The sequence below is a fragment of the Xiphophorus couchianus genome, chromosome 2, assembly GCF_001444195.1.
Source record: "Xiphophorus couchianus chromosome 2, X_couchianus-1.0, whole genome shotgun sequence".
NCBI classification, from domain to species: domain Eukaryota; kingdom Metazoa; phylum Chordata; class Actinopteri; order Cyprinodontiformes; family Poeciliidae; genus Xiphophorus; species Xiphophorus couchianus.
This window is the reverse complement of record NC_040229.1, coordinates 749976-773175: the sequence shown is the minus strand read 5'-3', so window position 1 is coordinate 773175 and position 23200 is coordinate 749976. Positions and strand designations below refer to the sequence as shown.

Genomic DNA, 23200 nt, shown 5'->3' with positions numbered 1-23200 from the left:
CCAGCAGTCAGACCAATTTACTTAAGAGTTGTATTTTTTGGGCTGTGGGAGGAAACCCGAGTGACCCACAGCGAACTCATGCATGGACGGGGAGAACATGTAAACTTCATGGAGAAAGACCAAAGACTGGAATTCAAACCTTTCGTGCTCCAAGGTGACAGTTAGAAACTAAAGTGCAATCCCACTAGTACTTGTGGGGCTTAGAGACCACAGCCACCTACGAATAGCTGGAATTTGCTATTCCCCCTCTGAAACCCCTCTTAAAAACACTTATAACGGTTTAAACTATTTTAGTAGTTTAAGCACAAAGTATACCTTATTTTGCATGAATAAACACAGTGTAATTTTATTATTGTCACGAAAGCTAATAGTTTTTGTAATTTTCATTCGTGAGCTTACCGTCCATAGGCGTCAATAAACACGAATGGTGCACTTGTTCTGTTTCGCAAACACCATGTGTTAAGTAACATTGTTAATAATTTCAAGCAGTTAATGTTTTCATATTTATGCTTTTATTTTGAAGGTGTTTTATGCAGTTTCCTCTTTCTTCACGTTCTAGACCCGATCTGCGTAATGGCGGTGAAGAGGTCACTGAAGATGTGAGGAACGTTAGTAATCATGTGATATGAATGTGTTGATGTTAATTATCACTTTTGACGGTACTGTTTAGCTGCCGGTGTATGTTTGTAATCTTTAAAATGTCTCTTTGTTGTTAGTATGGGCGTGATTTATCATTAAAGCTAAATTAGCCATTAGCTTTGAGCCGTTAACCTTGAGCCGTTAGCCTTCAGCAGTTAGCCAGACATTGTTCAGGTTAAAACAGCATTTATGACAAAGTCGATTTATCCTGAGGAATAGGTTTCTTTACTCACATGTTTATTTCCTGTATTTAAGAGCTGTTTTTTTTATTTCTGTATTTTCAGAAACTGCTCTGTTCTGTAACAGAATGCATTGCTGTATACCCAGCTCTTCAGAAAACCATCTTAAATCTGCTGATGACCACACTGGAAGAAAAAGGATTTTTGAGGTTCGTAAATACAATCCATTTCATATCAGTTAAAATTATATAAGGCATCAAATCAACTTTATTATAGTGGGTAAATCCTGTTAACAGCACCTATTTGTGGATAGGTGTTATGGCCCTGGGCCTTATGGGCTGGGTTGCACGTGTCTTGTTGTCTGTCTTTGTGCTCCTGACCTTTACAGGTGCTGCTGATTTTATTCATTTGAAGCACAGAGCATTTAAACCTGGCTGTCTCCACCTTCTGGGTCGCCTTCAGCGTCCACTCTGCCTTGATGCTTGCGGTGTTTTGTTGCCAGGCCTCAGCTCCCCTCCTTTTGCACATTTGAGTTTGTCTTTGTTTTTGCACTTCAACAATTCCATATGCACTCATACACCACATCCAAGCATTTGCATTACACCACTGATACTGATACTGACATCCTCAATCCATTGTTGTTTGTGTTAATAAACATTCCTTTTTATGCACTTTAATCCCTGCATGGTCTCCCGTTATTGTTATGACCTTGAGCCAGTCATAACAATAGGAAAAAGTGCAACAAAATATCATAAAATCTACTCAAGTATTTTGGGTCGTACGTCGTAATATTACTCATCCAGAAGGTAGGTTTCTGGTTTACAAATGCGCTCAAAGCGGTTCAGACACAGGACGTTAACCGCCACACTGCCACTGACTCTGGAGCCTCCACGTGAAATGTAAGTAAAACTATTATTTACTATTTGTTTTGTGTCCCTAATATAAATGTTGACTTGTTTGATGACTCAAAAGTTTCCAGAGTGTATTATACAATGTACTATGTGCGTATTTGAAGCAGAACATTTGAATCAGTGACTACAGTTGCTGTTTTTTTTTCTTTACGGTGGATTGTTTAAATCGTTTGACTGAAAGCAGGGACAAATTGTGACTCGGGGTAAATTTGATGTAAAATAGTCAATAAAGGAATCTTGTAGGACCGTGGTTAGTTTTCACATAAACTTGTTCAGAATTATTTGTCACTGGTGTGTCTTTACTAACTGTTGTTAGTGTGTAATGGCCGACATCACTATGGGTTACACGTTTCCTATATTTATGCGTTTACGCAGTCTCGGACGTGACTCAACTTTATCGCAGGATTGCTGTCTCTACGTACTGGTTAAGTTTATGTTAGCTAATATTGTTTCGTTGTTTATTTACAGATATTCAGCAACTTCCAGGACTCCTCAAGTAGCTGCCAGCAGAGGTAAAATGATATTGATAAACTGTTACTCAAGTAGAAGTACGACTGCATAATTAGAATTATTTAAATAATTAAGCCATTTCAAGTCGAAGAACTATTTTTAGAAAATTATTTAACTAAAAGTATAAAGTAGGGCTGTAACCATTCCTTGAATGATTGGAGTACCTTGATTATTAAAATGATCATGTCTGGGTTTTTCTTCTTTTCGGGCAATCAATAAGCATCCTTAAAACAACTGGCGCGATACCTGGAGTACGGCAGCCTTCCTCTTCCCGGAGCTGCTGTGTGATGGCCGGTCCAGAGCGAACGGCGTGAAAGAGCGCATCATGTGTGTTTATACAGGTGAGTTGATAGATTAAACACTGAGGTTGGCTGCGCTGTAGTTGATGCTTAACGTAAGTGTAGCTTTATGGACAAACCGGAAAATAAATTTCATATTATCCTGGTCTCAGCAAATGGGTGGCAGAGTGCATTGTGGCGGTGCGTAGCTGGTAGAGGTGTTTCTGTGTGACGAACGAAGGGGTCGAATCCAGTCGTTTACATGGACATAAAAGCTATAAATTGCTGGGCAAAGTGAGAGTTCATCTATTATATTGACTGAAGATGAATGCATAAAATAAAAGCTGGAGTGTAGACATTTGTAAGCCTGCCTCTTAATTATTAAGTTGGATATAATTTCAGATTTTTTTATAACCTTTATTCAGGTTATCTTAGAAAGTGAGCTATTATTGTTGCAGGTTAATTTTCTAAACTAGAAAAGTAACTAATAGGTATACTAAAATATAAAAAAATAGACTGATGTTGATATCTTAAAGCAACACTGCTGTTATGTTAGATTTACTAATATTTTATTTTATGAATTGTTTTTATCCGATTTCTCGATCAATTGTAAGAATACTTGATAGATTACTTGAATACTAAAATATTTGTTTATAACAGTATAAATTATATCTGCTGGAAACTACTGGTGGAATTTATTTTTGTTGGATTTTTATCCGTTAAACAGATTCTTAAATGGTTTTTGGGGTAATTCTTACATCAGTCTTTAAAGATTTAAATATGTCTGGCTGTTTGTTTCCATTTATCACATTACACATTAATACAACAAAAGATGAACAGGACAAGAAAATCTAATCATTAATTTTCTTAAAATATCTGTTTTGATCAATAACACAACACAACACAAGAAAAATGTTTATATTGCATATATTATTTATTTCTAAACAAAGCTATTTACATGGTTTTGCCGAACACAGACACTGTTTTTAGCCTTCAAGCAGCTTAAAGCATGTTGTTATTTTCACCATTTTGTTTATAAAGAAGGTGGCAAATTTGTGATAGGCCTTATAAGAGAAAAATTCACGTTTAACCGAAGAAGGTGGATTTGTCAACCTGTCAACAATGGAAACAGCACAAGAGTTGTTGATAGAGGTAGAAATTATATTTGAAAAAAAGCTGTCTAGCTTTTCTCAGTTCAAAATTAAAGATTTTGAGTTTGTAGATATCTAAATGGGCTTGTAGTTTACTTTTACCCCACTGATGTTCTGCTTTTCGGCACTCTTCGACTCAAAATTTCTCCAAGGTGGTTTATGATTCCCAGAGATTACTTTTGTTGTAACGGGAGCAATAGCGTCAATAATTTTCTCAATTTTAAAAATAAAATAAAAGCAGTTGATGGAAAAGCCTGAATAAATTGATCGATAATAGTTTCTGTACAAAGGTACTGCATGGACATGACAAGTAAGAGGGAATTTCATCCCTCCGCTGGTGCGTCTCCTTCAGCTTCTGCATTTTTATTAATCATATCATTATATTTGCTCTTGAAAAATCCAGCCTGAGAGGAAAAACAGGAAGGAGAGTAGAATGAAAATTATGTGTGGCAAGATAAATGCTGGTAGACATACAATAAACATGTAAAGCTGACCTATTATGCTTTCTTGAACAGGTTAGGATATTTCTATGAGCTATGCAAACCTTTGCACAAAATAATTCTTATGCTGCATTCAGACTGAGCATGATTTGAGCATCAAGGGCGTTTGGTTTACATTCAAAGTTTATTTTAAGCGTTGCGCGTCTAGCACTGCATGGTTAAAGCGTTTTGAGTGTCAAGCGGGTCCAACGCAGCTGAAGCTGGTGTTGGAAAATATGAAATATTGCCGCTAGAGCAGAGAGTCAACCAATCAGAGAGACTCTGCTAAGTGACTTAGTGGTCTGCAGTTGATGTCCTGCCAGGAGATGCAGGCACCGCTGCGGGTTATCATCAAACTGGGTTCAGGTGAGACAAAAATAGAGCTAATATCAGCATCCAGCTAGCTCCTGAAACTCACCAAATTCACAACACCTTTGAATTATCTGGTGAATTCACGACAGCATTTTGTTGATTTCCATAAATAAAGCCAAGGAACTCAACATTTCAGCCGCCATTGTTCAAAATAACTGGGAGGGGCAAAATGACAAGAGGCTCCTCCTAATGTGCGTCATGCCATTACCAACTGTTGAGGCTTTTCTTCAATAAAAACTGAACACAAAAGGTTCAGCAGACATCTGAGCCTCCGTTAAGATTGCAGAAGATTTCACTATATGATATTTTGGTGCCACTCTCAATTTTATGCGTCATTGTACAAATACGGCAATTGAAAACAACGGCTCATCCCAATGTGCATCTACCGCAATGTTAACGTGGGTCTACAGCAAAATGTCAAGCGTCTGACTTCGACGTGCACATGTCAGATGTGTTGTTGACATGCAAAACGCGTTTGAACGCAGCATTAGATAGTGAGTGTTCAGTCTGGTTAGTTCTAGTTAGAGCTCTTTTCAGAATGAGCTATTTTAAGGTCACTTTAAATCCACAGAAGCTGCTGCTAACCATCCCCCCCCCAACTGCACATTTACACTTGCACATGAAGATGGTTGCAAACTGTTGTGCAATTATACAGTTGTACATTTTAGAAAAGCAGAAGAACCTCCTGCACGACCAACAAGAATGTAGTAAGTGATTTTTAAATTCTAGGTTAAAATGCTTGTCTTTTCCAGCAGCCATTGTACAGAGTGTACAGTGTGTACAGGGATTTAAAGAAAATCTTAGTTGACTCACCTTATACAGACCGGCAGTAAGTAAAGCCAGAAAGGCCAACCCTCCCAGAGATCCTCCTATAATCTCTTTAGTGAAATCTGGTTTAGGAAACACTTCTACCTCTGCTTCAATCTGAAATTGAGAGGTTTAGACGTTTCAAATAAAACCCTTAAGGTCTGATTGGTACTAAGATGTTGATGGCAACATGCTGTCACCTTGTGAACAGGAGGGTCACTGTTAGAGGCTGTAGAGAAGAAGATATACTGGTTCTCATCATACTCTAGACTGGCTGTACTGGTCAGGAGGAACTTCGCAGATGAAAGTCCGATCTGAGAGAGAAACACATCAGGGACGATGAGCTTTTTTATTCTTTTTTTTTTACAATTTACAAGCTAGTCAGCGCATCTACATCAACTTCACATCAATTACCTGTTCTATCCATCCTGAGCTGATGTTTGCAGAGATGGTGTACGTTTTGTCCTTGTTCCTTTCCATGAACTGGTAGCACCTGAACACTCTGCACTTTGCTACGGTGCAGTCCTGTACCAAAATTAAAGATGCATGATGTTGATTAACTGTGGGAATTTCAGAAGACTTAATGCAAAAACTGAATAAAAAAAGACAGTTTAAGAAAGTATTAATTAGTTCTTTGAAATGAACACAATAAAACATCTGATTAAATTAAAGTTGAAATGTCACATTGTGTGGAAACTATTTGGAAATAGCATAACATTTATATAAACTTTAAAGAGCTACTCCTTTATGAAGAAACACTGCATAAAGACATACTTACCAATATTTTCTTTTCTTTTATCTTATCAACAAAATCAGTGACAGTGGGTTCTTCATCTCTGCTGCTCTGACAGTCTGGAATCTGAAAACAGAGCTCCATCTCATCAGTTTTAAGTATTATTTACATTTAATCAGTTCTAGTTTGTACCATTTGTCACCTGAAAACTGCTCATGTCCATCCAGATGTCTTTGCCACCAAGTTTTACAGGAACTTTGATCACCACAGTCAAATTTAGTGGTCTGATAGTGTTAAAAACCTAAAAGAAGTGGGAATAAAACACAAAGAACCCAAATTATATAATGACTGTTCTTGAATATAGAAGATATTTCTGATCCGATCTGAGAGAAATCTTTTTTTACCTTTATTTTTTGCTCAAGTGGTTTTTGAGCAGCATTTTCGCCAAATGTGAAATTGTTGTAGCTGAGGGAGCTGAGCATACATTTCATGCATTCATTTAATAAAATATATTGAAACTATTGTGGATTTTTTAAATAATAAATTATTTGCTTGAGTTAACAAACCTTTCAATTGTGACAAAAACACTGTACTTGACATCAATCTCCTGTTTTTTGTCGACCTCACTAGAAGAGGAGTGACGCTCATTGTCACTATAAGAGAAAGATCAAATAAAAAATTAGTTAAAAGTCCAGCATCAAAGAGCTGCACCTTAAACTCTTTGAGTTGCACCTGGTGGCCTTCGCAGTCACTTCGATCTTTCTACTAAGACCTCTATTGGTGTTGAAACCATATGAGACGATGAAGATTGCCTAAAAAGGAAATGAAAGAGGGATCAGACGACTTCCTCTTTTAGTTAAATAATGAGTGAAGCAGCAGCACAAACTAACCATGGAGTTGCTTTTGAATATTGGTTTGTCGACGCTACAGACTGTCTTTCCTTTTGTTACACCATCCTCACTGTCCACAGAGTTGCATTCAATTCTTCCCTGCAATAAAACACAGATTATCAGCTTGTTGCAGCAGCTTCACCAACATAAATTAATATTAGTGCCTTACTTCCAGAGGTGTAACCTTCCTGTAGGAGAGCCCAACTGGGTATGTGAGAGTAATGCGACTGTTGTACGAGTTTTCTCCTCTGTTCTTCACAAAGACAGTCACATTCAAAAGTTCATCTATGCCGACTTTAACCACTGAGGATCTGAAACGACAGGTGCATAAAGATTGTGATATCATTTACTATCCAGTCTACATTTTGGTCAGACAGTGTTAAATAGTAGATTATTTAAAATGGAAAAACGTCCCACTGGAAAATGTGATTTTTGTTTTCAAGAGACAGTCAAAGATGTCTTATTGTTCTGTCCCAAGTTTTCAATTGAGAGAAAGGAACTGGTATGTAGATTACAGAAAAACCAATTACAGTTGAACATACAAGCCTTTTTGTATAAACTTTTCTGTTTTGAATCTTATTGTTTTTTGTTAGGGCAACTTAAGTAAAATTAATAGAGAGAATGTGGTTACTTACTTTTCTTTTTCTGATTTATTTTTCTTCTTTTATTGTTATTTGTTTACTTTTAGTTTTAAAATTTGCATATAGATCCACACTCCATTCCAATAGATGGTGGTAATGCACATCTAAACCTTGCTTTCCAACCGTCGTAAAAAAATGAAAATAATAATAGGAAGAAAAATACATAGTTGTTCTGTTCCTAACCACTAGGGGGCACAGCAGAATAAGACAAAGAGATGTAAAACGGAGAAGAATCTGGACTTGAGACTAATGGCCCTTGTCTTTTACTCTTTTGTAAAGAGCAAAACTAAATGTTACTGGGTGGAAATTAATCAGTTCTTGACATGGTGTCAGAAGTCAGTAAAGGGAAGGATTTAAGCATCAAACTGGCGGCGTGTAATGCGCTGGAGCCGTCGGACTTTGCCCAGCCGTCATTATGGCATTGCTACATAGCTTGATTGGGAAAATGCTGAAGTACAAGTAAATACACTTTTTTATGTGACGGGCAATGAGGCAGAGCTAATATTTAGCACCTTTACATTCACAGGAGATGATGAATATTATGAAGCGATTTACGCCTAAAAGAAACACAGTGAGAGTTCATACGTTCACAGACTTGCCCAGCAACAGGGGAAGAGTGAAGAGTCGTTTGTCAGTTAACCTGTCGCAATATGCCAGTAATCTCATGATAAATCCAAAACAATTTGCCATACAAATACAAATGTATAAGTTTTGCAGACATAATGTGTATAGTTCACCGGACATATCAAGGCTTTACTTCCAGAAACAAATCTCTTACTTGGTGAAGTTAAAATCCACCTTCAAGTTATCTTCACACACTTCATCAGCTCCACAACTGATCTCAAACCCAATCTGTGGAGGACAATGAACTATTAAACAGATCTGCTCAAACAAAAATTTACATTTAGCTCAATATGTTTTTGAAATTACTTTGTGATGTAATGTTTTGTCTGAAACGGTCATACTGGTAACCATGAAAGGAACTCGTCAATCAGTTGTGGGAAGTAAGATATTTGATGTCAGTAAAGATCTTTCTGTTCAGATTCAGAATGTACAGGATTTACTCACATAATGAAATGTTGTGGTTTGAACCTGTGGAGAAAGGCTTGGTCTAGGGTTTGAGCCAGAAGGTAAACCACCAAACGTGAATCTGAGCTCATTATTGAGTGGATTGAGAGCATCTTCTGGACAAGACTGCAAGGCATTGAGATAGAAAGGTGATTAATTAAGAAACAGTTGAATCTTATATAGTTGTAATAAGATTACTTTAATATTTCCATTAGGACTTACCTCAATAAAAAAGTCCACATCAATGCATTCTTTCCTATTTAAATTAAGATTAAGAGATCCACTCTTGTGCCTCACATCCTTGCTGATCTCAGCTCGGTTGTTTGGTATCTTACGATTTGCGTCCAACGTTAAAGTGAAATTAACCTGTGCTTGAGCTGCAAGATGTGTTTTGTTTGTTAAAATTTCTGAAATAAAAGGCTGGACAAATAGAAAAACTAAAGAAATGTACCTTCATTCACATTAGACAGTTTGCTCATAGTAAAGCAGACAGTAGCATTGCTTGGCAGTGGTTCTGAACAGTCTGGGTTTTGAGTCGGGATCAAATTTGGGTTGAACGACACAGTGGCAGTCACTGTTACAACTGGTCTGGATCTAGAAACAGAAAAGGCCATGTTGTTTGTTTTGAGATTGTGAAGCAAGTAACAACTTCATTGAGGATATAAACATTTGGAGTTTTTATCCTCTTAAAGGTAAAGGTAATTTTATTTATATAGCACATTTTCAGCAACAAGCCAATACAAAGTGCTTTACAGGAATTAAAAGGAAATACAATACTAACATGTAAACATGTTTAGGTTGCAAATGAAACCGAATTTGTTCAATTACAGAAGATGTGTGTTAATAAATAGTCATAATGGGAACTTACCTGAGTATGACAACTTTTCCCTTTGAACCCACTGCTAAGTCAGTAAGTCCATCACCACTGTGGTCGTAGGAAGACTGACTGATTGAGATGCCAAATAACTTCAGGCCTGATTGGACGGCAGATGCAGCAATTCTCTGTGTAATGAGAAACATTGTGCTTTATCAAGTTCATCCATCAGTTTTTTTATTAGCTTGTCTTTTCAGAGTCAAAGTGTGGCTGGGAGTAAAGGTCACTAACATACCCCCCATTAGGCTGGTGCATTAGGACTTAACCTAATGCGAGCATTGTGTAAGATGTAATGAATACAATTTCTAGTGAAATTGAGAGTAGCCAATAAACCTAACAATTGTGATCTTAGACTATCAGAGGAAGCCAGAGTACCTGGAGAGAACTTACAGAATAATGTGAAGAACAAAGAAAACTCTATTCAATAAAGACCCTACCATCTGTGAAGGTTCAACACATTTTGAAAAACAAAACATTTAGTAATTTGTGTTTTGCTCACCTGTGAATAAGTAGGATTTATTTTTCTTCCTCCTTCTCCTTGGAATATGTAGATGCTGCCTTGGCCATCATTCTCCAAAGGAGCTCCAACAGCCAAATCATTGAATGTGTCTGCATTTATATCAGGCAGAACAGCAAGAGACGAGCCAAACCTCCCTCTGACAGACACATCACCTCTTAGTGTGGTTATTTGTAATGGATTATCAAAATAACAAACCACACTCTGGAAAAATGAGGGGATGAGAAAATCTTTATTTATGCCAAAATTTAACAGGAGGTTAAATAAATGAACATAAATGACTTGGCATTTACCAAACGACTTAATTCACAGACATAAACTCGTCCTTCTCTATCAACGTCTTTGTACATCGGAGAGGATATGAGGATTAGATCAGTCACACCATCAGAATCCACATCCATGGCACAAACCTCAGCCCCAAAATATTCACCAGTCTGGAAAAAACAAGAAGAAATGGTCATCAGAAACAAGCCTTCATTTTTTTACACAGTTGGTCTCATAATCTGATCACAATAGTTCAGCAATATCGTTCAGTAACAAGACCGGTGTTGTTAACTAATGGGTCCCAAGACTCATGAAACATGTACCCTACCCTCTGTTCAATTAATTCTCTTTGTCACTAAGAATGTCAACAAATGTACAGCTTAGTTGTATAAGTACAAAGGAATTTGGCATTTAGCAAATAAAAACAGCTTTGGTTTTCATAGATGGCTTACAACAAAAATAGTTTTATCTAATTTAATGCCAGAAAGAGAAAAAAAATAGTTGTTCGTCTTTTTATTAAATGGATGTAATCAGCGATGGCATAGTTACTTTACTTTGAAAAAGTAACTAATGGGATTACTGATTACTCCTCGAAAAAGTAACTTTGATTACTGGTTACTTGATTTGGAAAGTAACTTAAGTTACATTAAAAGTAACTTTTTTAGTTACTTTCAGCAGGTGCTGACAATAATATTCCGCCACTTGTGAAAATTACATTGATCTTTGCCAATACTTAGTTGCAAGTTATTTCATAATGATAACATGAACAGGGTATCTCCACTTTTAAGGTTGAACTGAAGGGGAGATTGTTTAATGGTTACAACAGTATAAAAAATACCTTAGTAATTTTTGTATCTGGAAAACTCTAAATAGACACGCCACACCTCCCTGCCCCATCCTCCAGGTTCTGTGGTACGGCCCTGTATTTACTGTCAGAGCCCTCGCTCCTCCTGCGGCTCCACATTCAGATGGCTGCTGCACAGATTTGTGACACTTATCTTAATATTAAAGGTTATAATGACATTTAGTTGCACAACACTACAGACACGGTGGTTGTTTTTACATTGATTGCGCTGTTCATATTAATCTCGATGTTGGTAGTTTGTTGTAGCGCAGCGCGAAGCTTGACGTCATTCACAGCAAATATATTAACTTGACATTAAAGGCACTACGGGACGGATCATCCGGGAAATGATGGGATTGGAAGGCCTGACAAAAACTCTTCAGGCCAGACAAATTATGCGGCTTATTATGTGTTAATGCTTATTTCCAAGCCCAAATAAGCGTTCAAAAACAAGCCCAAAACTAACCCTCAACTCATTAAATTTGCTAGAGACTTTACAAAAAAACAAGCCCAAAGCCACTTATAATAATCGGACTTGGCGACAGAAACTCAAAATAGTTCCTGTTTTGCCAGCAACAAAATGCGCATCTCTCTCCTCCCTCCATTGTTTACATATGTGTCGCGGCATACGATCAACTGCTGACTGTCGCATAGAAACGGCAATCACTCCCCAAGACGCACAGAGAAAATAAAATTAAATATAAGAAAAAAAAAATTGTAACGCACAGTGTTTTGGACAAGTAACTTTAATCTGATTACTGGATTTGAAATAGCAACGCGGTAGATTATTGAAAGAAGTGGTCCGATGTCAGTAACGACTTACAAAGTAACGCATTACGTGTACGTACTGTATGGATGTACTGTACCTACCTGTGATTGAAAGGGTCTTATTTGATCTTCCAGTTTTTCATTGAAAACTGTCATAACAACTCCTTTGTGTTGATTTCTTGGAGCACCAAGAATTGTCAGTGGACCATAACCGGTTTTAGCAACAGCCATAGAATAACCTGCAGTTTAATGGTTAAATAGTCAGAGACATCAGGGAAAATGGTTTTTCGGAATGTTTAAATGTTTTGGGCAGTAAAGTTGTGAAACAGATTGAAATATCTACATTTGACTTTTTAATAGACAAACAGCAGCTATCTGGGTCTGACTTTTTCTGATATCGCACAGAAAAAGTCACATTTCTGTCCTGTACTTACCAAGGTAACTGTCAGGCTCAATGGATGGTGGCTCAAATGTGGCGTTGTTTAAAACATTACTAAGCAAGTATTTCTTGTAGCCTCCTTTCCACTGGTTAGCACCAACCATAGTCATCTGAATATACTACAATGCAAGAACAGAGAGAACATTTTATTTCAAATATGGGTTGTTTTTAATACTGTAATACTCTGAAATTTTTACTTTGATGTTATTTACCCCAGACACATAAGCTGCTCTGAAGCCTTCTTGAGACATTTCCTGTTTCAGTGTCTCTCCATCAGTTTGTGATCCTGTAAATTCAAAACAAATTAAATGTTATTTTTACAGAGTTCTTTAGTTCCTCTACACCACAGAGCACAACAGTAACTTAAATATAGTCATTACTGTTCGTCAATAAAATAACTTGTTACTTTGTACACCTTTTATTCCGCCAAGTACAACACACTAACTGACGACAAGAGCAGAAGAAGAGTACAAACGCAAAAACATATACTGCTCGCATAACAGTGCCCCTAGCGGATGAACATGTATTACAAACAAAAATAAGAGTAACAATCTCCCACTTTTCTTAAAAGAAAAAAATAAAAATAAATTACAAATATTTTTTAAGACTCATGACAAAGCACATCCATTAAGGATTTTGTTAGTACAGTTTCAACATGATGGAACGTGAAACATCTTGTAAATGAATTTATTGAAGAATCCAATGTCCTTCATAAAGAGCCTTAAGGAGTGAGGTTGTGGATGCTCCCTTCTTTGTTAAACAGTCTGCGAGTTGGTCTTTTGTTTGAGACCACAACACTTGAACTTTCTTAGTTTGAATCAGCTCTTTAATTGAACTGATTTCCAGGCGCAACCTTTTCTCTGTAACAAACTTAGTTGACTTAAGTGCATCTACAAGAGAGAAATTATCGGTCACACACATTATAGGTGGAGGACAAGCAGTACTACCAGCACTGAGTTCAGAAAAGAGTGTGGAAAGAAAAATGGCATTATCAATCCCCTCAGACATAGCGAGTGTTTCACCTGCCAGCGTGCTTCTGACAATTCTCTTAATTCTCTTTGACTGCCATGAAATGGGAGAGAACTGCCCATTGTCACCCATCAAAACGATGAAGTGCCCACCTTGAGTACCCCCATCTAAAAGATTTCCAAAGGATGCATCAGTGAATGTAACCATCCTTAAGTTACTGTCTTCCCCAAGGTGTTGGAAATTCAATTCAACTGACTTGGCCTTGAGCTTACACACAACTCTGTTTGCTTCATTAATGGTCTGTACTGTAGCATGTTTGAGACGAGATGTTAAATTGCTAGCATCAAACATGGCATCAGGCCTGCTCTGTCTCGCCACCCAAAGAAGTTGGCCTATCTTCGATCTGAGCTGCTCTGTCTCCTTTTCAGTGAGAGGTGAAGCTGACTCTGCTGCTCGTGAGGGTGAGAGGTGTATGGACTGCAGGTGCTGAATGTATGTTTCTTGGTGTATTTGTACCTTCTTACCTTTAGTAACAAGATCTACCCCCACATAGGAAAAACTATTGTGTGCTTCACGGCCAACACTGAACTTTGACCTCAGGTGAGGTATGACTGACTCTGAAAACATGTGTGATCCACCCCATATAAAATCATCAACATGACAAGCAAGTACACCAGTTACATTTTTGTGCTCATCCAGCCAATAGAAAACTGCAGGGTCAACCTTAGACACAACGCCTCCTGCTTCAATCATGATGGTTTTTACCCTGTTATACCAATACAGTGAAGCATCAGCTAAACCATACACACATTTTCTCAGTTTCCAAAGCACACCTGTTCTATTAGCCTCTGGGGGAGGTTTGATGAAAATGTCTCTAGACAGTTGCATTCCTTGTAAAAAGGCAGATTTAATGTCCATAGAGTGAAGTTCCCATTGTTTTTGACATATAACTGCCACCAGGAGTCTCAGTGACTCTGAGGCACAGGTTGGAGAGTCCTTTTGTAGGTCAGAAACTTGTAGCTCCTCAAATCCTCTTGCAACAAGTCTTGCTTTTGGTATTATTCCATTTTCAGTCTCTTTCAGAGAGCACACCCAACGAGTGGAGACACACTTTTGTCCTTTGTCCTCAATTTCTTCAAACACTTGGTTCTGTTTCCAGCTTTTTATTTCATTTTTCTTCGCTTCATCAAACGACATGTCCTTACTCACAAAAACATCCTCGTGCGTATCCGTATCCTCAGCATCTGCCTGGACGTGAAGATCCTCCAACTGTGACAGATCTGCTGATTCACTGTTGCCAGCCACTCCTGCAGGCTCAAGCAGCTCCAAGTTAAACCAGTTCTTGTATTTTCCAGTTGCTTTGCCAGCACGGCCCAACACTTTGGCTTTTCGTGAGACACCCTCTGCATTTCTGAATGTCACAATTTGACCTGTCTTTATGATGGTGTTCCCAGTGTGCTGTCTCATGGCCTCTGTATTTTTAGGAGCAGGATAATTCTCAGGACTTACTGCAATAGTGTCTCCTCCTCCATTCTCTTCAATGATGTCCACTGTATGTTGTCCTTGAATGTTCTCCTCATTGCAGGTAATCTGAGGTGCTTCATTCTCGTGAGTAACTTTTCTCAATCTGAGTTGATGCACTCTGACACAGGTGCCGCCGTGTCTAACAAAAACGACTGCACCATCTTGACCAATCACCACTCCTGGTCCTTTCCATTCTGGACAATCCACTCTTTTGTAAAAGACTTTGTCTCCAGTTTCATATCGCTCGTCTATGGGCCGCAGCTGTTTCTTTAATGTTCTGCGTATCCTTTCTGAACATTCTGCTTCTGTAAAAGCTTTTCTTGCAGCATGCAGGGCTGAAATGTGCTTGGCAACCCATTCACTCTTGGTGGTGCCCTCTAGAGCTGGAACTTTGTCTATTAATACAGAGGGCAGGTTGGGATTCTGCCCAAACACCAGCTGATGTGGGCTGTATCCATGGACACTTTGCATAGAGTTCTTTGCCATCAGTGCCCAGTCCATGGCAGTGCTCCAGTCACATCCAGTACTTGCTTTGACTTTCAGTAGGATCTCCGTCAGAGTTTGATTATGGCGCTCTAACAGTCCATTGCTCCACGGACTGTAGGCAGGTGTTGTCTTAACTTCAATATTAAAGTTCTCGGCCATGTCTCTCACTTCCTCGTTATTAAACTCACCACCATTATCACTGAACAACTTTTGTGGTGGGCCATGCACACTGATCCAATCATGGATAAAACGTTTGACTATTTCAGAAGACCTCTTGGTGGTTAAGACACTACCAGCACTGAAACGGGTGAACTGGTCAATAATGTGTAGGTACCAAACCCCAGGTTCAAGTTCGTGCAGATCTACAGCAACTGTTTCATTGTATGTAGATGCCAACGGTAAGCCGACAGCAGGTTTTGGTTTGGTCTTACAATATTTTTGACACACTTCACACTGGTTCACGATCTTTTTCAGCAGGCTGTCACATTCTGTGTCCCTGTTGCCAGAATTAGTCAAAAGTCTCTGTATTTTATCAGCAGAGGCATGTCCAAACTGCTTATGAAGTTTCTCCAGAACTTTCATCTTTTCACTTGTGTTCATCTTGTCTGTTGCAGTCAGTATTTCTTCCTCAGTAGCTTCTAATAGCTTATCAGAGTGAATAAAATTTCTATTGTCACTGTCCACAATGTTCACACAGTAATGACCTGAACTAGTAAAGTCCAGTTTGACAGGCTGGTTAAACATCACTGCACTGTCCTTTTCCATGTCCAAAACAGTCCCTGCCCTTTTCAATGAGGCTTTACTCAGAAGCAGCGGGATGTTAGCAGGTACTACTTCAGTTTCTATATTACACTTTGTGTTGCCGATTTTAGCAGGTAACTTTACCTTTTTGATGGAGTAGACGATTTTTCCATCTCCAAACTTGAAGGGCCTGTGACTTTGTGTTTCTGTCTCTTTCATAATCTTCACACTTTTCTTTTGTAGTACAGTACTGTAGTTGTCCAGCCACTCTTGGCCACAAACTGTCCTGGTGCAAGCAGTGTCTATTATTGCCGAGCCAAAACATTCTGTCATGAATATTTCTGCATCTGTTGGTGATTCTTTGGTGTATAGAGTTAGATTACACTCTTCCACGTCTTTTGCATCCTCAGCAATTTTAACACTATCAGCTTTGTGCGGACAGTTTTTAACCCAGTGGAAAGTACTTTGACACACTGCACATTTTGACCGTCGTCCGTACTTATCCAGCGGGTTTGTACCGGGCTGCGTAGTTTCCTGACGGGGACTTTGCCGCCAGTACTTGCCTTTCTGCCGCCGTTGCTCCGTTGCAAACACGGACTCTTGGCTAATGGCTTCTGCTGCCGCACCTCTTTTCTCGCCAAATATTCTCTTCAAAGCGGACTTCATAGAAGCAAATGTTACATCTGAGCAAGCCGTTAAAGCCAACTGTCTGTCTGTTATATCCAAACACGTGGTGTCCAAAAGCTTAAAAGCCAAAACTGCGTCAGGTAGCTCCATGTTGTATTTTTTCATACGCGAGTAACGCTGCTCAAAATCAATAATATAGTCCGCCATCGACATGTTAGCTTCTTTTATGACTCGGTCAAAATCCGAGTACGCCTCATAGATCCTGTCCTTTTCCTCTTTTAGGAACAAGTCATCTAGTTTAGCGAACAAAGTGGTCATTCCAGTGTCTTTATTTAGATCGTCTACCGGAATTTCCATCGCCGTGTCCCGCGCTCTTCCAGACAGTGCCAGGGCAACAGCAAGCGCTTGCTTTTTCTTCTCCAAATCTGTAACTCTCGTCCAAATGTTGACTTCATTCTTCCAGCTTTCGTAAGGCTTTCGTTCTTCAAACGTTGGCGGAACTCTGTAGTTACTAACCATCCTCTGCTACCAATGTTCGTCAATAAAATAACTTGTTACTTTGTACACCTTTTATTCCGCCAAGTACAACACACTAACTGACGACAAGAGCAGAAGAAGAGTACAAACGCAAAAACATATACTGCTAGCATAACAGTGCCCCTAGCGGATGAACATGTATTACAAACAAAAATAAGAGTAACAATTACTTTGCAATTTAATAAAATTGCGATTCATATTTGTAAATAGCCACTGTAAGCTATGAAACAAAATGTATTCATCATGCTGAAAAATTAACAAATGTTTCAGATGTTAAATTATACATTTATACCTTCAATGGAAAAAATTTTGGCCTGCAAGTTGTCCCGTATTTTGTCAAGAGCATCAAAGCTTCCCACTTCAAACATAAAATTGTCAGCAGGTTGAGATGCAATCGTTATGAGTTCTTTTTTTGCTTCTGGACTATTGAATGCGTTCCCCACCTAGAGGCAGAAATACAATGTGAGTAAAACATGCTGCAGTAGTTCTTTTCGAAACAGACATTTATGTTTGCATGTAATTGTAAAAGAAAATTAATAGATGACGCTTACCCCAATAGCAAATCGAAGAATGTTTTTTCGATCAGCTGACTGTGTTGCTATTGGTAAGTTTTGGCGATCATGAGACGCTCCATCTGTAATCACTATTAAAATTCTTTTCGCATTTGACCTGGAACCACTTTGTAGTGAGAAGACGTCGTCCCTGTTAAAAAATTAAATGATTATTATTATTTGTGTTCCTCCATCGCTGCCCCTGTTTTCTCTCTCTTTTAAAAAATGTAGTGTGAACAAACTGGAGTGTTGGGTTGTTTCCATCCTACATGTCATAGCCTATATTTTACCAATGTTGTGGTTTTCAGAAAATATTAATATTGTCCTGGATTAAAAATGAAAACAATAAAAAAAACCACAAACCACAATATTTAACAAGTAGCAGTAATAGTCGTAAGGTCACTCGATTGCTAAAAAACATATTCATTTAAGTCTCACCACTCTAGAGGCTACTTGTGTATGAAGTCTGACCACCTCTGGCAGAAAATACTTTATATAGCGCTCCTTAGCACATCGGGGCTGCAAATACCTTTGTCTAAAAACATTTTCTTTATTTTAACCCACAATCATGCAATAAGTGCACAGATTTAATCTCCTTTTAAGTCTACTTTTCTCATATTTCATTAAGTAGTTTCATCTGATTTGCTTTAATTTTTTTATATGTGCAACTATCAAGTAGACAAAAGTAAATAGTTTTAGTTTCCTTACAATATATTAAAGACAAGGGTAGTAGTATAGCTCTTTTTATGTAAACGAACTGAGTAAAAAATAATCAACCTGTCTATAATATTTTTCGAGTTACATTCATAATAATTTTTCCTAATGGGTAAAAACTACATTACCTCCTAAAACAACATGTCTTTTAATCAGAAAAACTGACTTTCTAAACTTTTCATGATCAAATTTAATTTTGTTTATTTATGCTTTCTCATAATAATATTGAAATAATTTGGTGAACTATACACTAACACGTCAGAAATACTTACACAACATTTTTTATGGCGTTAGCTGTATATGTTCCTCCACCTAATTGAAGGATGTTGTCAATTTGAGATTCCCAGTTGGAAGTTCGAAAAGTGTTAAAGTAGTAATGTGTTGTTGGATAACTTGAAAACTGGGTAATGGCAAACTGCAAAAATGAAAAAATGGATATGAAGTTAAAACTACTTTCAATAAAAATCAACTACAGTAAATTAAAAGCAGCAATGACCTTAAAGGAGATGTACACTTAGAAAAGCAACAACAAGGTTTTTGATGAAGTTATAAGTCTCACCTGTGTATCTCTTCCCAGGAATGTTCTGATCAGATTTTTCACAAATGTTTTCATTCTGCTGAAATCATCACCAGCTATACTGCCTGAGCCATCCAGCAGAAATGCAATGTCAGCTTGGATTTGACACTCTGTGAAAAGAAATCAGAGATCCAGACAGGTTTCCTGAGCGTTATTCAAGTATGCTAATGAGAAAGTTAACCTCCAGTTTACAGAGGCAGTGACATAATTATGATGGAAAAGGTTCACTGTACTTACCTTCAGTGGCAGACGGGTAAGACTTTACAGACGTATTATCTGGATTGAGCTCATAGCATAAACCGTTGTACATGGTGATAGTTTTGCAGTCTCTGGGAATGGTTGGACCACAGACCTGGGGAATTTGTGAATAATATACCTTTACATTTTCATCCATTACTTAGTCATCATTTTCTGCATCTCATCCTCTCACCATTGTGTTTTGTGTTGACGGATCATTTGCCATCGCCAAACCAAGAGACATGTTGACAGCAGCTCTTTGCTCTGTAAAAACAATCACTGGTGGTGACGACTTGACAAAATTATCACTCATTCAAAATTGTTCCCATAAATTACAGTAATTTGCAGCATTTCACTTTGTTTTAATCTAAATGTCTCTCAACTGAAGCTGTTATAACACCAGTTTGGTCAAAGGTTGGCTTAGCCGAATGTTGCTGCATAAACCTTAAACCATAAAAAGAAAAAGGAAGCTGTTAAAGGGAAATGTCTGCTATATTTTTAATCAAATGGCAACAAGATATAAAAATGAGAAGGTAAGCTTGACCTTTTAATAAGAAAGATTATTTCACCCTTACGGATTTTTTTTTGCTTTTTATGACATCAAATAAATGTTGGCATTAAACAGAGTAAATAGAGAAGCCAATAATTTCCCCTAAACCTGAATGTTCACTGGATATTACATTACCTTTGTCTGATATTAAAACTTCAGCTGAAACAAATAAGTTTGATGGAGGAAATACTTGTTTACTGGACTGCATGCTTGACATTATAAAATTTGTAAGTTTAAATATCTTTATTGTGAAATATGTGCATTCACAATATCAGGAGTAAAATGATTCCTACCTAGAGCATCAAGATTGCTACAACTGCCTCCTGTGTTGCACTGATATATCCGTCCCCTTTTATTCCCTTCGTACTGTAGTAGTGGGGCGCTGACAAGGAGACTGAGAGAAACACAGACAACATTGGTTACAACATGTTACAAAAGTTTTAAAAAATTAAATCAAGTTGACTCACTCTGATTGTCTTTGCACCACCTGGTAGCCAAAACTTTCATCAGATTGACTCAGGATTTTCCAAGACCCAGAATCAACATTAAAGCCGACGGCAGCTTTTAGCACTGAGGGGAAAAAAAGAAGAAAAAATCCACAGAATCCCTTTAATTCAAGGCTATTATGGTTTTTCTTTTACTATTTGTTAGATTATTCTGTTTCAATGACTGAGTACACTAATATTTTGTGAAGACTGCAGGAGAGAACTAACATGCTCTGCAATGTCTTTGTTTAACCACTAGGAAGCACTAAAGACCAAATTTTTCAATTGTTACCAGAAACAATAAAATTAACAGTGTAAGTTGAACATTGCAGTCAGGTTTTAATATTTAAGCTGTATCATGCAACTGGCTTGTTATTTTTTTACTTTAAAAACTGAAATGGATTTTGCTCCCTAAGATGTTTTTGCCTAATATTGAAGGATGTTTCCTGTATAACAGGATTGTGTTTATTGGATTTTCTTTCTCCACAATCAATTCAGCTTCATATTTTTAAAATTAGTAATGTTACCTGGGGTGAGATTTACATCCTTTTAGAACCGAATTAGACCAACGTCTTGCCAATCAAAACAAATCTCTGCAGTGAGCAGGGTGAAGTAACTGAGAGTGAGAGCTGAGCAGCAAATGGTAAAAAAAAGGAGGAGCTGGCTCTCACTCGATGGGATTTGGCTCTTCTGATTCACTACAAAGCGTGTCACCTGGTGACTCTGAACCCATCCAAGCACTGAACAGATGGTTAGAATAGATAAATACCTGGATGTGCCATAACTTTCTCCAGCTGAACCAAAACAAAATTGAAGTTATCTTTGAACCGAAAGTGAAACAATTTAGTCAGCTCACAGCTTCAGTTATTACAGGGTGAAATTAGTGATCAAGCCCGAAATCTTGGTGTAGTGATGGAGTCAGACCTGAATGTTGTAAAGATGGTTGGAAAATCAGCTATTTTATTGGCTGAGAGGTTGCCAGGCAATGGTACATTTTTGTTCCAAAAGCAAGCAGAAAATGTTTTGTAAGTAAGCAGAGAGTCCGAGCAGAGACTAAGGCTGTGTTCACACTGCAACCTGAAGTGACCTAAATCCAATTTTTTTTTGGACATAATGTGACAGGAAGGATTCTTTTCGAATGCGACCCATATCTGACACGTGTCCAATTCAAATGCGACCTAACGTCCAGGTCACATTCATCTGAACTGAACGTCACTGATACTGAACAAATCTCACTATTCTGCGTTTTGATACACACAATCGGGAAGAAAAACAACAATTATGACAGACTATATGAGGATTACGTTGTTAATATGCCGCTCCGGTCGGACAACAACTTCATATGTGTAAGCCATGCTCCACCGTTAGCATCCATGTTTACTTCCGCAAACACTGAGCTCTTCTTCTTTTTATGACTGTTTGCAGAACACTGAGAATGCTGATGCTCTATTGCGCATGCGGGACACTTTCAGGTTGTTGCCCGCTCGCACTGCAGAACACATACAGGTCGCATATGTTTGGCAGTGTGAACGGTCCTGGCAAAAAAAATCCGTTTTGACAAAAATTCAGAATTGGGTCACTTCAGGCTGCAGTGTGAACAGAGCCTAAGTAAGGAGAAGTTTTGATTACAAGCGTTACATGTTTTGAGAAGAAAGACATGAAGTCCTGCTTTCAAAATAAAAATGTTAGCAAAAGTATTAAAAGTTTTGAGAACAAAAGAGATGAAATTCTGCTTTCAGATTGAAAATGTGTTCTCTTGGATTATGGTAGAAAAATTCCTCCATACACATTCAGTTATTCAAACTGGATGCAGAGTTAGGAGCGCAGGTTTGAACCAGCAAACTCCTACTACCATCACAACATAATAAACTTTACACTTTATCTTTGGATGATGTACAAAAGCTGTTTTCAACGTTCTTATGTCATATACTTCTAGGTTATTTTTGTGCTTGTTCTTTAGGCGTCCAAGAAATAATAGATAAAACAGAAACTTATTTTACTGTCTGCAGCTTCCATCAAATAATTAGTTGTCACACTAGCAGATTACTTAAAACGTCTGCATAAAATCAGAAGACACAAACTTTCCTTACCTAAACAGAAAAGTGCCACAGTAATTTTCCAGTCCATTGTGTTTCTGGCATTGAGATCAAACTAAAAGTGTGATTTCCTCTCTTGTCAACCAATTTAAACTGAGAGAGAGTGCATTACTTTTTCCCTGATATAGGAGGAGTTACAACAAGGTCACTTCCAAGGGTGATGGTGGGGATTCATGCAGATACTTTTATCCAACATCCTCTTTTAAGTATGTCATGCAAAGATATGAATACCAAGCAAAGTTTGCACAAAATAAGCAGAAGTAAACATTAACAATGCACTACAGGACAACATAAAATAATTTCCAGCCAGTTTGACTGAACACATTTTCTTGCGTCTTCTATTTTTATTCAATCCCTGGCAAAAAAAAACCCATTCATACTAATTTGATATCCTTAATTTAAAAAATCCAATGAGTAGAAAGCAGAACATGTTGGTGTGACAGAACAACACATCCTTCTTTCCATTGTGAAATCTTCTCTTTAGTTGCGGCTTGGTTACACTTCAAAGTCAGCAGAAATTAAATGGATTTAAACAGTTTTGCATCAGGCAACTCTTAGAAAAAATGAATGAATTAACAGCCATATTTGGGGGAGGAGGAGAGTCTCTGTACAGTACCATGAAGAAACGATGACATTAAGAACATACCTATATACAACATGCAATACACCATTTCTATAAATGATTAATAAATTTTTTTATAGCTCACACACTTAATATACCGTAATAAGCATTAACATGGAC

The 23200-nt window shown here is 37.8% G+C and overlaps 2 protein-coding genes and 1 long non-coding RNA gene across 3 annotated transcripts in view; 1 reads left to right on the top strand and 2 right to left on the bottom strand.

The window, feature by feature from the left end:
* Nucleotides 1-525: 525 nt before the first annotated feature.
* Nucleotides 526-23200, top strand: part of LOC114161994 (uncharacterized) — a 67743-nt gene continuing 45068 nt past the window's right edge. The window contains exons 1-2 of the long non-coding RNA XR_003599118.1: nucleotides 526-599; nucleotides 924-1027. This is a non-coding gene — a long non-coding RNA (uncharacterized LOC114161994). The remainder of the gene's footprint in view (nucleotides 600-923; nucleotides 1028-23200) is intronic.
* LOC114161944 (integrin alpha-D-like) lies at nucleotides 3916-22552 on the bottom strand. The gene is made up of 30 exons (XM_028045643.1): nucleotides 22453-22552; nucleotides 20345-20447; nucleotides 20171-20271; nucleotides 19521-19591; nucleotides 19328-19442; nucleotides 19073-19200; nucleotides 18786-18928; nucleotides 17800-17950; nucleotides 17541-17691; nucleotides 12577-12650; nucleotides 12360-12483; nucleotides 12028-12164; nucleotides 10343-10483; nucleotides 10032-10253; nucleotides 9527-9660; nucleotides 9110-9252; nucleotides 8881-9035; nucleotides 8659-8784; nucleotides 8369-8442; nucleotides 7119-7260; nucleotides 6950-7048; nucleotides 6792-6871; nucleotides 6626-6712; nucleotides 6464-6533; nucleotides 6262-6360; nucleotides 6105-6185; nucleotides 5741-5851; nucleotides 5527-5640; nucleotides 5333-5443; nucleotides 3916-4072 (listed from the first exon to the last, which is right to left on the bottom strand). The coding sequence occupies exons 1-30, from the start codon at nucleotides 22487-22489 to the stop codon at nucleotides 3992-3994; spliced, it is 3405 nt and encodes a 1134-aa protein (XP_027901444.1). The 5' UTR covers nucleotides 22490-22552; the 3' UTR covers nucleotides 3916-3991.
* LOC114161925 (uncharacterized) lies at nucleotides 7762-17357 on the bottom strand. Its single transcript, XM_028045594.1, has 2 exons — nucleotides 12973-17357; nucleotides 7762-7775 (listed from the first exon to the last, which is right to left on the bottom strand). Exon 1 carries the CDS (start codon nucleotides 17228-17230, stop codon nucleotides 13052-13054), a length of 4179 nt encoding a protein of 1392 aa, XP_027901395.1. The 5' UTR covers nucleotides 17231-17357; the 3' UTR covers nucleotides 7762-7775; nucleotides 12973-13051.